Here is a 15,214-nt window from a genome sequence, read left to right as displayed (position 1 = left end):
AAAAAAAATGGTCAAAAAACTTTTTGGTCAAAAGAATTTTGGTCAAAAAAATATTGGGAAAAAAAATTTTGGTCAAAAAAATTTTTGGTCAAAAAAAATTTGGTCAAAAAATTTTTGGTCAAAAAATTTTTAGTCAAAAAAATTTTGGTCAAAAAAATTTTTGGAAAAAAATTTTTGGTCAAAAAATTTTTGGTCAAAAAAATTTTGGTCCAAAAAATTTTCGAAAAAAAAATTTTTGGAAAAATAAATTTTGGTCAAAAAAATTTTAGTCAAAAAAATTTCGGGAAAAAAACTTTTGGTCAAAAAAATTATGAGAAGAAAAATTTTAGTCAAAAAATTTTCGAAAAATAAATTTTGGTCAAAAAAATTTTGGTCAAAAAAATTTTTGGTCAAAATAATTTTGGTTAAAAAAATTTTTGGAAAAAATTTTTTGGTCAAAAAAAATTTTGGAGAAAATTTTTTGGTCAAAACAATTTTTGAAAAAAAATTTTTGGTCAAAAAAATTTCGTGAAAAAAACTTTTGGTCAAAAAAATTATGAGAAGAAAAATTTTAGTCAAAAAATTTTCGAAAAAAAAATTTTGCGAAAAATAAATTTTGGTCAAAAAAATTTTGGTCAAAAAAATTTTGGTTAAAAAAATTTTTGGAAAAAATTTTTTGGTCAAAAAAATTTTTGGAGAAAATTTTTTGGTCAAAAAAATTTTGGTCAAAACAATTTTTGGTCAAAAAAATTTCGTGAAAAAAACTTTTGGTCAAAAAAATTATGAGAAGAAAAATTTTAATCAAAAAATTTTTGGCCCAAAAAATTTTCGAAAAAAAAATTTTGCGACCAAAATTTTTTTGACCAAAAATTTTTTTGACCAAAATTTTTTTGACCAAAATATAAATTTTGAAATTTTGAACCAAAAAATTTTGAACCAAAAAATTTCGGCCCAAAAAATTTTAACCCAAAAAAATCTTGGTCAAAAAAATTTTTGGTCAAAAAAATTTTGGTTAAAAAAATTTTTGGAAAAACAAAATTTGGTCTGAAAAATTTGTAGTCAAAAAAATTTTGGCCCAAAAAAAAAATTTGGTCAAAAAATTTTCAAAAAATTTGGTCAAAAAATTTTCAAAAAATTTGGGAAAAAAATTTTGGGAAAATAAATTTTGGTCAAAAACTTTTGGAAAAAATTTTTTGGTCAAAAAAATTTTTGGAGAAAATTTTTTGGTCAAAAAAATTTTGGTCAAAAAAATTTTTGAAAAAAAATTTTTGGTCAAAAAAATTTTGGGCAAAAAATTTTGGTCAAAAAATATTTAGGGTAAAAAAATTTCGGTTAAAAAAATTTTTGGAAAAAAAATTTTGGTTAAAAAAATTTTTGGAAAAGAATCTTTGGTCAAAAAAATTTTGGTTAAAAAAATTTTGGCCCAAAAAATTTTGGTCAAAAAAATTTTTGGAAAAAAAATTTTGGAAAAAAAAATTTTTGGAAAAAAAATTTTGGAAAAAAAAATTTTTGGAAAAAAAAATTTGGGAAAAAAATTTTGGTCAAAGAAATTTTCGAAAAAAAAATTTTCGGAAAAAAAATTTTGGTCAAAAAACTTTTGGCCCAAAAAATTTTGGTCAAAAAAATTTTCGAAAAAAAAATTTTGGTCCAAAAAATTTTGGTCAAAAAAATTTTGAAACAAAAAATTTTGGTCAGAAAAATTTTCGGAAAAAAATATACTTAACTATTTAATTTTTTTACCTTGAAGTGTAACTAGTATACAAACAAAGGTGCTAACTAAAACATACGGCTGCTCTTGGCAATTGGACGTTTATCGCCCAACTGGACCCCCCACCGCGATAAGGTGTTAGCCACGAGGGGGAGGAAATAGAAAGAGGATAGAGGGATCGATTCCCTCTGAGATGAACAAAGACTTTGAAATCCGGTTTTCAGAAGTCTGACATATGTCGCAATCTACCCATCATTCAGGCTGCGATCGCTAAACGACTCCGGACCCGGTCTTCCGAAATCGACGAACACGATCGCTTCTCACTCGTTCACACAGTTTTATTTTAATTTTACAATTATTTAAAATTGTTCATATAACTCGAAGTTTATCAATTTGTGTTTCATAGTTTTTTCGTGCAATTTTTGTGTGTTTTTATGTTTGTTTTTTCAATTTATTTGTATAGTGAGTTCTTTACATTTGTTTATGTCTATTTTTGCATTTTCACTTTTATACACTTTATGATTGTAGTCAATGAAATCTTGTAGTTGTGGGGTACAATTCAATATTCACTAAATCCTCACAATACATACCCAACCTCACAACTAAAGTTTGTCGGTTTTCAAAAACCGTTTTTGAAAATCCGCTTCGAAGAACTCCGCCGCCACGCCCTTGCTCGGTCTTCTTCTCCGGCGATTTTGAATGTTTTTTTTGAGTTTTGTTAGTGTCTCGCAGTACTTGTCCGAATTATATATAGTGAACCCTTTAAGCATTAATTCGGTAAGCAAGACACATTTTCGGTCCAAAAACTCGATGGCCTCCCGCTCCTTTGCTCGTCGTGAACGTCTGTGCGTCCTGCGGAGAACTCCCTGCACGATTTGAGAACGTGCTGGACGTTGATGGAAATTTTGCCATAAACTTCTTCCAACTGTCTATGAATTTCAGTAGGTGTAAGCTTCTTCACGTTTAAAACTCGAATGACTGAACGGATTTCACACCTGGCGGTGACGGCGATTGCGCGCTCCATCGCGGATGGCTGTTAGATTGGCACTAAGCTTTGCAGCGATCTTCCAGATAGGATAAACAATGAAAATGGTGTTGCAGGATTTCCCCTAGTATCTCGCGCGGCGAGTGTACAGCGTTGGGAACCTTATTTTTTACATACCCCTCGTATTATATTAAATAAAAAAATAATTAAAACTTTTGAAATTAATTAATTAAAATTGCTCGGAATAGAAAATACTCGAGGTGTAGCTTAATTGTTTTCAAAACTAAAATTGGTAGTAACAAGTATGTATTAACATGTACCTTTTTTTTAAATTTAATAAATGTTTTTGATTTAAAAATGTATTATTTTTATTTATTCGAAAACTGTTCTTTCACTGTGCTATTATTTTCATTTCTATATGCGAAAATGATGCATGAATAACAAATAATTATTTTCAACGTTATTTAATCCAGATAAACTATTATTTTTTTGTTCTACTAATTAAAATTAATATAAATTTGTTTACTATCCATAAAACTGAACAATAAGTAAATTCAGTCAAATACTGCTTTAAATCGCACTAAATTTACGGATAAATTGTTGTTATTACAGAATATTCGAGTAAAAATTAATTTTCTATATAAAATTCAAAAACCGGCTAAGACCGGTTTTCTGGTAATATTAAAATTCGAAAACCGGTTTTCTGAAATGTCGGTTTTTGTACAAACCCTACTCACAACGTTGTGTTGTCATAGAGGACAACATTCGGCATAATGCATCATGAAATGATTAGAAAGCATCAAAATCAATAAAAATAAAATGTAATCTCAATTGGATTAAATGTAATAGAATTTAAATTTGTATTTTATTATTCTGATTTCAAAGATCAAAGCAAACTTTTCAGAAACGAATAGGAAATGATAAAAGTTTGCAGTAATTTTGCACACATTTCCAAAATGAATAGCTGCTTTAGAGATATTCAACCTTCAACATGCTAATTCTCGGAAAAATATTTGGTAATTGTATGAACACTACAAAAAGAGTTATAACAATTGTAAATATGTTTTCAAAATATTCTAGTTTGTAATATTTTCCTTACAAAAAAACGCAATTTTTTCAGAAACTAAGATATCGAAATGAGACTTTTTGAAAAAGATGGACTTAATCATATATTATCAATTATTGTCATTGATTTCATTATATTATTCCAACTTAATGAAACACTATTTATAAATATATACTCTTATTTATTAAATAGCTACTTGCGAAAGCAAATTATTACTACGTTCACAAAATTTGCGCATACCACATTAATTTTGTTTCATATAGCTCATTTGGCGCATTAGCAAAATTATGACTAACACAATATATTCATGAGTAGTTATGCTCTTCAAAGTCAAGAGTTATACAACCTGAACGAATTAAAGTGTTTGATCAGTATTCATTGCATATTGAAAAAAATAAATATATATAAAAAATGCTTTGATACCACATAAATATAATTCGATTTTGGTAATTCAGAAATAATAATACTGAATTCTACAATTTAATTCATTTTTAAATCATATTCTTCTCATCACTGGCTGTGATGACCTATTTGTTATTTATCCGGGATGAAAATTTATAAAAAAAATCACTTTAATCAAAATTCGATTATATTTTAATTGAAAATATGTCGTATTGACAACCATTTTTTAATTTGATAAAAGATTTGTTAGAGTCATTTTTGAATTCATAATAATTTACAAAATTTACAAATAATATAATATATATAAGCACAACAAAATATGTTTATATATTCACCTAAATCTTTTAAACAAGCTAAGTATTCTATGCATGTAAAAATATAAACATATAAATCAACACAAAAACAAATAAAAATTAAAAATAGAATACATGTTGCCTGCAAAATTTGAAATGGTAACCTTACCTTTTAATCATATACATAAAGACACATACATATATATATATCTTCCCATGTGTATATTTATAAATGTTTCTAAGCGTGCACAAATTTTATTTTTCCTTCTTGTCCAAAAAATATTTATCTCTAAATTTCATTATGGATCTTCTAATGAAATTCCTTGTATCCAGGAACTTAGATCATTTGTTTCACTACATTCCATCACTATCTCTTGAGGCTTATGTGAGGATATAAGCATTTGAGCAGCACTTCGACCACTTAAATAGGCCCCATGTACCGTTGAATAAAAATTACTATGAGTATGTTCTCCAGCAAAAAGTAACACAGGCTGTAAGAGAAATTATATAATTAATTAAAACATTCACATTAGCTCAAAATGCAAATATTAAACTACAGAGTTTATATATACAAAATATTAATATACAGAGTTTTTGAAAATAAAAATTATATTTTTGTAAGCTATTTTACCAAGGCGTGTTTAGGATTAGCATACAAGGGTTGAGCTAAATTTTCTATATCCAGTTGACAAGCTCCGACTGCCATTGCAGTATATGATCCTCTGCTGTAAGGTTGTTTATGCCAACTGGTGCTAATGATGAAAAAATAATTATATTTTATGAATAAAACATAATTAGCAATTTAGTAACAACAATGTTTCTACATGTAAGAAATTTCAAATGGTTATGAAACTTTCTGTATTTATTTTCCTCATGAAAAAACAATGTATATTTAATCTTAATAATTACTGTATATAATTTCAAATTTATTTTAGTAACATAAAGGTTCCGCCAAATAACTTTTTTTTTTTTTTAAACTGTACAAATAAAAACCACTGAATATTTTCTCAAATATCTTTTTTTATTTAAAAAACAATCCTTTCAATTAATAATAGAAAATAATTTCATTCAAATGGCTGCCTTGGCCGGCCATTGTAATAGTTTTAAAAATGTTAAGTCCGTATCACACGACGCTTGTTTTCTGGGCTAGATAATATGCTTGATTTGCTTCACTACATTTTGTTTTGTGGTTTGTCACATTTGAAAATCTAGCAAGCTAAAACAAATCACACTCAAAAATCAAGCATGCAATGTAGCCAGCCCAGAAAACAAATGTCATGTGATTCGGGCTTTATTCTAGGGTCTATGATCCATCCACAAAATTATCGCATATTCTATTATCAAAATCTCGCTTGCTGGAAACAAATGAAGATCGATACAACGTCATTTTGCCTACTTGGCAACCAGCATGCTAGCGAGCAGATCAAAAAAGCAACAAAACAAGTGTCGTGTGATCAGCGCTTTAGTCAATAGCAAAAAAATGTTAGATGGCAAACCCGATATAATGAATAAAAATGACATTTAATAAGAAACTTAGATCGTACATTATTCTTTAATACCATGAGACTCTAAGAAACAGTATATGTAATTCAAATAATTTAAAAACTTATTAGTTTATAAAGAAAAATATGTATAGAATACTACTAACCATATACACTGCTTTGGCTTTGGTACAAAAGGATCATTTAAAAAGCACCTAAGAATCTTTGTACACTGTTCTGCAATTACATTGTTTGGCAGTGTTTCCATAAATTCTGCCTCCTTTCCAGAAATCCAGCCTAATAACACTGTTTCCGATAATTTTGAGAATGAATAAATTTTCTTGAACCAATTGTTTTTCATATCGCTTTCACTATCATTGCTGTCATCGTCCCATAATAACATTACTTCAGATATATTTGGATTAAGAAATGGTCTATCATATTCTAAAAATATTTTATCTACAGTTCCATATAATAAGCGTTCAATTGCCTCATGTTTATATAAAGGTAATTTAGGTGAAAACATTGTATCAGCAGATTCCTTCAAAACTCCTAAAGGTATAGTACATATAACATGATCAGCAACAAATCTTTGCCCATCTTCACAAGTTACTTCCACAGGAAGCATATGCAATGATGATTCATTTTCACAAATAACTGTTTTGCCTGAGTGATCAGATTCATCACCAGTGTCTTCATCATATTCTTCTATGGGTTTATCAGCCCATTTAATAAATGAAACTGGTGTATTAAGTAAAATATTATCCTTAGGAATATGTTTTGAAACTGGCCCTAATATAGTGCTGTATCCTCCTGGGAGAACAATATTACCCCCTTGTAATTCAGTGTAACTACCCAATTCCAATAAATCTATTTCATGCATTGAATGACATCCAGTGATGCAGGTTTCTCGTTTTAATAAACAATCAAATATCAATTGTCTTAATTTTCTATCTTCTAAGTTTGGTATTTCATTTAAATACATTGCAGTTTCCAAACTGATATGTTCTCCAACACTATTTATATCAGGAGGGGGTAAATATTGACTTAAAAAATATTCCTCACAACGTCTGAGGAAACAAACATAGGCTTCATAAATTTCTTGAAGAACATCAAATGCAACCTGTTTACCATCTTTTGTGACAGCAATAACTTTATGTGGTTTTGGTATGTTTATAATATTAATGAGACCGTTTGCCATAGCAAGTTCATACATAGGATTTCCTAGCACCCCATGTATCCAGTTTGCCCCAAGCTCAATTGGTTGATTACCTACATTAATTCCAATAATTCGGCCTCCAATCCTACTTCTAGCTTCGAGTACTTTGAAGTCAGTTATACCATTTTTAATTAAATGATTAGCAGCCGATAATCCAGCCATACCAGCGCCTATTATCAAAATGCGCACTTTATTATCTACATTTTCTACTGCACGCCCATCCTCCATTATCTATAAATTAGAATCAAGTTTAAAATAAAGATTTGATAAAATTAAACAACATAAGAAAAGATAATGCCATTCATACACGAACATTTGCATTTTTCTGAAGAACATACATATTGGTTAAAAATATTAACAATATTTTAATGTGAAACATTCTATACTACTAATATCCTATTTTTATCATAAGTTTTGGGTAATGTAATTTGTTTGTAACATTAGTTAATGTTAATCAAGACTTACAAATATATTACACTAAATAATTAAACAATTAGTCTCACATTATCGAAACATCTTCTGTCAAAAAGTTTAGCATGCTTCTGTCATTTTGACGTTCTGACATATAACCAAGGGGTAAACATTTTAATACACAACCAATCAAGGGGTACGTACTTGGTATAAGGATCAAATTCATGATTTGGCCTCCACTCGACTGAGGGCGCAGCGAGCGAAATGTCAGTGACATATCCTCCCATAGATAAAAGAAGAGTATGTGTCCTCCTGTCACCAGTGACTTCATCGTGATCATAGATAAAAGAAGAGTATGACCCTATGACCGTAATTACATGGTAATTACTCCTAGATGGTAATTACGTATTCCTCCACATTTATAAATGCATTTTGAACACGTTTGTATCTTAAATATTACATTTTAATTTTTTCTTTAGCATTGTGTTAATAATACAGATATGAATATATTTACATATTTTATATTGAAGTTTAATATATTTGATATTGAAAGTTGTAACCATATGTTCAAATATTTGACAAAGGAAAGTTAACTAATATTTTCACAATGAAATTTTTTTATCTTGCAGTATCAACTGATTTTATGAAGAAAATCATTATTTTCACTAATAATAGATACAGTATCGAAAGATTTTATGAAGAAAAATCACTATTTTCACTCGCGAATTTTAAGTAAAATTTAAATAAACCAATCTTCAAAACAGGAGATAAACAAACCCAAACAACTATATACCTATCACTGTAACTAACGTCCTCTCAAAAGTATATGAAAAAGTCATCAAGAAGAGAATATTACAATTCTTGATAGAAAATGAATCAATAGACAAATACCAATATGGCTTTTTACCAAAATCAAGTACTCAATCCGACTTAATAGATGCCACTAACTTAACAAATGAACACTTAGAAAACAATTGCAATATTTATAGACTTAAAAAAAGCCTTCGACACTGTAGACCACCAAATTCTTTATCAGCAACTTAGAAATATGAGACTTGAAGGTACGATGCACAACATAATTCAAGACACCTTATCTGAAAGAGAAGTAAGGACCAAAATAGGAAATTGCTTCAGCTATAAAAAATTGGTCAAATGCGGAGTACCACAGGAAACAGTCCTAGGTCCACTATTATACTTTATATATATTAACAACTTAAAGGACAAAAATTTATAAGGTAGATACATAGTGTACGCAGATTACACCATGATTATATACGCTGATAAAATTTTGAAAAAACTAGAAAAAAAAATCAATGATGACTTAAAGAAACATACAACATGGCTGACAGAAAATAAACTCACTATAAATACAGATAAAACTAATTATATATTTTTCCGACGTAACAAAATTAAAAAAATAGGCAATATAAAAATATTAATCAACGATAGTGAAATAAAAGAAATAGAAAAAACTAAATATTTGGGTATGATTATAAACCAGAAACTAGAATGGAGTGACCAAATTGAAAAAATCAAACAAAAAATTGCAGCACTTTCCGGAGCCATAAAAAGAATACGACATCTTGGAATTAAGAACAAGGAACTAATATTAAAATCTCTTATAATGCCGAATATGACGTACGGCATCACGATTTGGAGTCAAACAACAAATAAAAATATAAAGACACTACAAAGAATGATAAATGAAGCAATAAAATCAACTTACAATTATCCCTATCTCACACCTACAAAAGAACTTCTACAAAAGACAAAGAACATACCACTACACAAAACAATAGTAATAGAAAATGTATACTAATATTCAAAATAAAAAGTAAGAAAATCAAAACTTGCACCACGATAGAGACAAACCAGGATATACCCGACCATCAAACGAGACAAAACCGAAACTGAAACATGCAAAAACTAAGTACAGTAGAAGTTCCTTGTTCGCGCTTCATATATACGCGTTTTCGCTATTTGCGGCCAAAAAAATTGTGACCTAATTTCTATATTCGCGGATTCCAATATGTATCAAACCCTAAAATTCTTTGTAAATGCCGTCATTTCGAACTAATAAAGAAATCTTTGACATAGGCCGCCTGCATTGCCTTGACCGTATTCGCCGCTATCGGTGTTTTTGAAAATGTAAACTAATAAAATGAAAACAATCTTATTTAATACTCAATGAATAAAATAGATTTTTAGTAAAATTTGGCTCAAATCGACATTCCCAGCCCATTGAAGAAGAGCTTCTTACAAGCAATAGTGAAGAATTAAAAATGAACTGTGCGATTTCTATATGGGAATTGCCGTATATGGGAAGTGTTATTTTTAAGAGGCAAGTTATTGATGTGACTGTGTATCAGTTTGAATTAAAGAAGCAAAACAATATTACAAAGTTCTTCAAACCATTGCCTTAGCCTCAACAAAATTAATCAAAATGTACAAAAACTATAATTAAAAATTATATTTGTTTTATATATTGCTGCGAACTATTATGTGATATCAATATCTTAAGTATAACAAACCTCATATTAAAATTGGTTGGTAATAAGTTTAGTACCACATCTAACATTAATATAAAAATTTTATAAATTGACTTTTATTTTAATATATTACTGCAATTAATATAAAGTTTTATATTAATGTTAGATTTAATACTAAACTTATTACTAACTAATTTTAATATGGGATCTGTTATACTTAAAATATTGTATATTAAATAATAGTTCTCAACAATATTTATTTTTCTTTATTGTGTCACCTTGGAACGTAACCCCTACAATTCCATATAAAATGCCATCCTGTATTTGTGGATTTATTCATTATTTGCAGATTATTTATAGTGCAGTAAACGGAGCGTTTTAGGTCTGAATTTTTTTACTGTGCTCCGAATTGAATGAAATTTTGGAATTAGGTTCATCTTACCCTCAAGTTCAAAAGTGAAAACAATTCGAGTTGCGCCATCACCCCCCGGGGGGGTGACACCCCCTTCTCAATTGTGTAATTATATTTTTTCAAAATAACATCGGAAATCGATAGAAGAACTAATTATAAGAAAAAATGTCTCTTATAGTTTTTTAAAAAAACTAATACTTTTCAAGTTACTGGCCACTAAAGATTCATATATTTTTGGCCTTTTTCTTCGTTTTTTTGCAAATATCTCTTAAAATATACATTTTAACGAAAATCATGTAATGAACAAAATAATGTCAATAAAAATCTTAATAAATCGGTATTACATAAAGTGTTCTAGGAAAAATATTAAGCAAGATTTGAAAGAGCAAACTCGTTTTTCATTTTGTTCAAGATTTAATTGTTGTATTTAAAGCCATCTAGTGTCGTGGTTTTACATTTTATGCATTTCGGTGAAATTGGGTTTTATAGTGCTCAATATAAGCTTTAAAATGAGTGCTGTTACAAGTTTTTTGCGTGTAAAATGAGTGAGCTATCATGCAAATAAGAAGCATATACGAAGTTTTTTCCTTTTAAATCATACGGTTTAATGAGCGCCATTTCCACCAGAATTAAAGTAATTCACATTCCATCTAGAATTCACTTCATTATAGACATCTTGATGGATTCTAGCAGATTCACTACTTTAGTACAAACTATTTTCAGAAAACTCAGGATTTTATAAAAACTTTTTTTCCAATTTGCGCGGCCGCGCAGTCTTTAAACATTCATAACTCTGTCAATTTTTGTGTGAAAGAAAAATAATAAAAAACAATAATAAGACAGAAAGATCCCTTTGATTCTTATCTATATGCTTTTATACGTATCTTTTATTCTTTTTGAAATATAATGAAAATAATTTCGATTTTTAAAAAAAATGGAAAAAAAAGTTTTTATAAAATCGTGAGTTTTCTGAAAATAGTTTGTACTAAAGTAGTGAATCTGCTAGAATCCATCAAGATGTCTATAATAAAGTGAATTCTAGATGGAATGTGAATTACTTTAATTCTGGTGGAAATGGCGCTCATTAAACCAAAAAATTTAAAAGAAAAAAACTTCGTATATGCTTCTTATTTGCGTGATAGCTCACTCATTTAACACGAAAAAAACTTGTAACAGCACTCATTTTAAAGCTTATGTTGAGCACTATAAAACCCAATTTCACCGAAATGCATAAAATGTAAAACCTCGACACTAGATGGCTTTAAATACAACAATTAAATCTTGAACAAAATGAAAAACGAGTTTGCTCTTTCAAATCTTGCTTAATATTTTTCCTAGAACACTTTATGTAATACCGATTTATTAAGATTTTTATTGACATTATTTTGTTCATTACATGATTTTCGTTAAAATGTATATTTTAGGAGATATTCGCAAAAAAACGAAGAAAAAGGCCAAAAATATATGAATCTTTAGTGGCCAGTAACTTGAAAAGTATTAGTTTTTTTAAAAAACTATAAAAGATCGATTTCCGATGTTATTTTGAAAAAATATAATTACACATTTGAGAAGGGGGTGTCATCCCCCCGGGGGGTGATGGCGCAACCCGAATTGTTTTCACTTTTGAACTTGAGGGTAAGATGAACCTAATTCCAAAATTTCATTCAATTCGGAGCACAGTAAAAAAATTCAGAGGTTATACCCTTTTTCCCTCTCCGTTTACTGCACTATTAGTCACCTTGGAACATATCCCTATGATTCCATATAAAATGCCGTCCTGTATTTGCGGATTCTTTATTCACAGAATTTTTACAGAACGTATCCCCCGCGAATAAGGAGGTTTTACTGTATATATCTCCCCCACCATAGTTTTCTGCTAGTTAGTAAAATATACAGCATTAATAATTTTGCTTCAATTTGAAGTTTATTCAATAATGATACTAAAATAACATCTTATAAAATATGTTATATAGCAAATAGTACAAATTAAAAGGGCAACATCAATAAATTATTTGAAAACAAAATGATAAAATTTACTGGAACTCTATTAATTTAGATAATCTGCGATAAAGTAATGCACCAATCAATATAATAATAGCAATTATTATTAAGTGAAATCTGAAAAAGTTAAAATATTGTTAGCAGAAAATAAAAATGCAAAAATTGAAAATAAAAATAAGTGGCTTACTGTGATAATAAATTATTATTATGTTCAGCAAATTCATTTTGGTCGGGGACTAGTATTGGTTCTTGGATAGCATTGACCATCATGGAGGTATCCTCAGGCTCAGTGAGGTCCTAAATATAAAAAATTATATCAGTATACAAAGCAACAATGTGTTAAACCTTGAATTTTGATAAAACTGCTTACGGTTTTATTGGTACTATTCATGTCAGTACCAAACTGAGCATTAGAAATGCCGCATTCGGAACAAATCCAGTCTGAAGACCTAGAGATGGTTCAAATTGAGATTGGAAATTTATAGCAAGAATATTAAAACATACTTTTCAGCAAGCAATTTTCTTTCATCTTCAGTATAGTCTAATGAACCTATAGTTCCTTTTCCAGAAGTAGGCATAAAAGCTATTAAAGCCAACAAAGCAGTCCTGATCGACCAAGATGGTTGCCATGTTTCCGGATGATGGCCCGAAATAGACAGGCATATTTTTTTGTTTACTTCAAATCTTCCATTTGGCTAAAACATTTAAATTAAGTTAAATAAGCAAGATTTTGGTAATACTATAAACATTACTTTAACAGTAATTCTGATGCAAAAGCTTTTGCTACAAATAATAATAGCAAATAGTAACTTGCACTCAAAAATACCATTAACGTACATTGACATAATTTCTATAATCGAACTTAAATAACAAATCCAAGCAAATGACAACTTAATAATGAAATATCAAATTTGATACATATCAACTGTTGAAAACACAATGAAAATATTTCGAATAGTAAATGTGACACATAGGACACTAACTGTCAAAAATATAATATATGGTGGTTGCATAGGATATGTCGAGGGCAAAAGTATTCGACCATGATAAAGACCACCATCAAATTCGGTCCCTGGCTGCCCCCTAATTGTAAAATGCCACTCAAATAAATTTTCTTCCAAGGGAAAAGCATAATATTCTTCTGTTGCTGATGACAACTCCTTTGCCTCACGCATCAGCCTCTTTACAGCTGTAAAAATTAACAGAATGAATGTAAATAAATTAAATTATATGGCTACAGACAATTAATTAATTCATTACCTGGACTTTTAATATTATAACTAGTTTCCATTGTGTATAAAGAGTTATTATCACAAAAACATCGTCGTTTCAGAAACAAATTATATGTGCAACTCCAAATAAAGTTGTTTGGAGTTCAAATACATGAAACATACACTTAGTAAATTTATTTTTATGACATTTTAGATAACAAAATATGTGTTCCACAAAACTGAAACACTGGTTGAAACAATAGAATTATAACAACATCTGATACTACTATTTGCGAGGTCAAAAGCTGTCACTTGAAACTGATATTAATTTAATTAATGAATTTCTGTGTAATCACATAATTATTTATGTGGGAAAAACTAAAGCTATAGATAATATTTTAATAAATTACTTAACAAATAAACTTGTAAAACGTTATTTTCAATGTGCAGCCCTCCGCAAATCAGCATAAAAAAATATTTGTATAATAATATATTATATGGGCCTTGCACTATTATAAAAGAATGTTATTCTTGTTTTTATCTCGAATTATTTGCCTGTCAAACTAAACTTTGAACACTTTTAACTCTCATCTGGTAATACATTTCTTTGTTGTGACAATCGAGTGAATGACAGTACAACTACAACAGTACTGTCACAGTACACACAAAACAAAAAACAGTACAGACATAATTGGCTGCGCATATTAATAAACTCTGTCAGACTAAAAAGATTCTTGTTATTTATTTATTCAAATATGAAGTTCCAATATAAAGAAGAACACGCTTTTGAGAAAAGGAAAGCCGAAGGCGAGAAAATTAGACGCAAATATCCCGACCGTGTTCCCGTAAGTAAATTTTTTTTTATTGATTTTTTGAAACAGTAAAAATATGTCACAGTATATGATGTTATCCTGAAGTTTTTTTTGCAATAAAATATCCAATATTTATTTATATAAACGCAATTTTACTCAAGTTTCCTTTATTTTGAAATAAAAACACATTCAAGGTCATTGCGTCATTCATATCAATCGCATATGTTATATATGTGATGCAGCATTTTTTTTATAGGTCATTGTAGAGAAAGCTCCAAAAGCCCGCATTGGGGACTTAGATAAAAAAAAATATTTGGTACCTTCTGATTTGACTGTTGGACAATTCTACTTCCTCATACGCAAAAGAATACATCTTCGACCTGAGGATGCTTTGTTTTTCTTTGTTAACAATGTTATTCCTCCAACATCAGCTACCATGGGCTCTCTCTACCAGGTACTTGTAAGCTATATAATATAATTATTTGTTTTGACACTTTTTTTTTGCAGGAGCACCATGAAGAAGATTTCTTTTTGTACATAGCTTATTCAGACGAAAATGTTTATGGAGCTTAATATAATACATTGTATTATTATTATTATGATTATTATTATATATATATATATATATATATATATGCATAATGTGAAAATTTGATGTTAATAGATAAATTATGTGGTAAAAGATAAATTTTAGTGAAAACAACTTAATATAACTTTTTAAAATTATGATTTATATTATGAAAAT

The 15,214-nt window shown here is 28.7% G+C and overlaps 3 protein-coding genes across 4 annotated transcripts; 1 reads left to right on the top strand and 2 right to left on the bottom strand.

Annotated features, from left to right (window-relative positions):
• Nucleotides 1-4,576: 4,576 nt before the first annotated feature.
• Nucleotides 4,577-7,766, bottom strand: LOC113376973 (peroxisomal N(1)-acetyl-spermine/spermidine oxidase). Of its 2 annotated transcripts, none has more exons than XM_026617112.1 (4): nucleotides 7,637-7,766; nucleotides 6,082-7,364; nucleotides 5,065-5,185; nucleotides 4,577-4,924 (listed from the first exon to the last, which is right to left on the bottom strand). In XM_026617112.1, exons 2-4 carry the CDS (start codon nucleotides 7,359-7,361, stop codon nucleotides 4,733-4,735), a joined length of 1,593 nt encoding a protein of 530 aa, XP_026472897.1. In that variant the 5' UTR covers nucleotides 7,362-7,364; nucleotides 7,637-7,766; the 3' UTR covers nucleotides 4,577-4,732. The 2 variants fall into 2 exon arrangements, with proteins under 2 accessions (XP_026472897.1, XP_026472898.1); XM_026617113.1 differs by having other exon boundaries at nucleotides 7,599-7,696.
• A 4,671-nt stretch (nucleotides 7,767-12,437) lies between these two features.
• LOC113378072 (ubiquitin-conjugating enzyme E2 J1-like) lies at nucleotides 12,438-13,933 on the bottom strand. Its single transcript, XM_026618584.1, has 6 exons — nucleotides 13,707-13,933; nucleotides 13,430-13,635; nucleotides 12,951-13,141; nucleotides 12,817-12,895; nucleotides 12,634-12,743; nucleotides 12,438-12,563 (listed from the first exon to the last, which is right to left on the bottom strand). The coding sequence occupies exons 1-6, from the start codon at nucleotides 13,735-13,737 to the stop codon at nucleotides 12,479-12,481; spliced, it is 702 nt and encodes a 233-aa protein (XP_026474369.1). The 5' UTR covers nucleotides 13,738-13,933; the 3' UTR covers nucleotides 12,438-12,478.
• Nucleotides 13,934-14,223: 290 nt separating this feature from the next.
• LOC113377017 (gamma-aminobutyric acid receptor-associated protein) lies at nucleotides 14,224-15,103 on the top strand. Its single transcript, XM_026617178.1, has 3 exons — nucleotides 14,224-14,502; nucleotides 14,726-14,923; nucleotides 14,977-15,103. The coding sequence occupies exons 1-3, from the start codon at nucleotides 14,413-14,415 to the stop codon at nucleotides 15,040-15,042; spliced, it is 354 nt and encodes a 117-aa protein (XP_026472963.1). The 5' UTR covers nucleotides 14,224-14,412; the 3' UTR covers nucleotides 15,043-15,103.
• Nucleotides 15,104-15,214: the final 111 nt, after the last annotated feature.

The sequence above is a fragment of the Ctenocephalides felis genome, unplaced genomic scaffold (assembly GCF_003426905.1).
Source record: "Ctenocephalides felis isolate EL2017-DRISC unplaced genomic scaffold, ASM342690v1 CF-g0.4_SCAFFOLD_01886, whole genome shotgun sequence".
NCBI lineage: Eukaryota > Metazoa > Arthropoda > Insecta > Siphonaptera > Pulicidae > Ctenocephalides > Ctenocephalides felis.
Note: the sequence above shows the minus strand (reverse complement) of the source record. Positions and strands in the feature narration are given on the sequence as shown.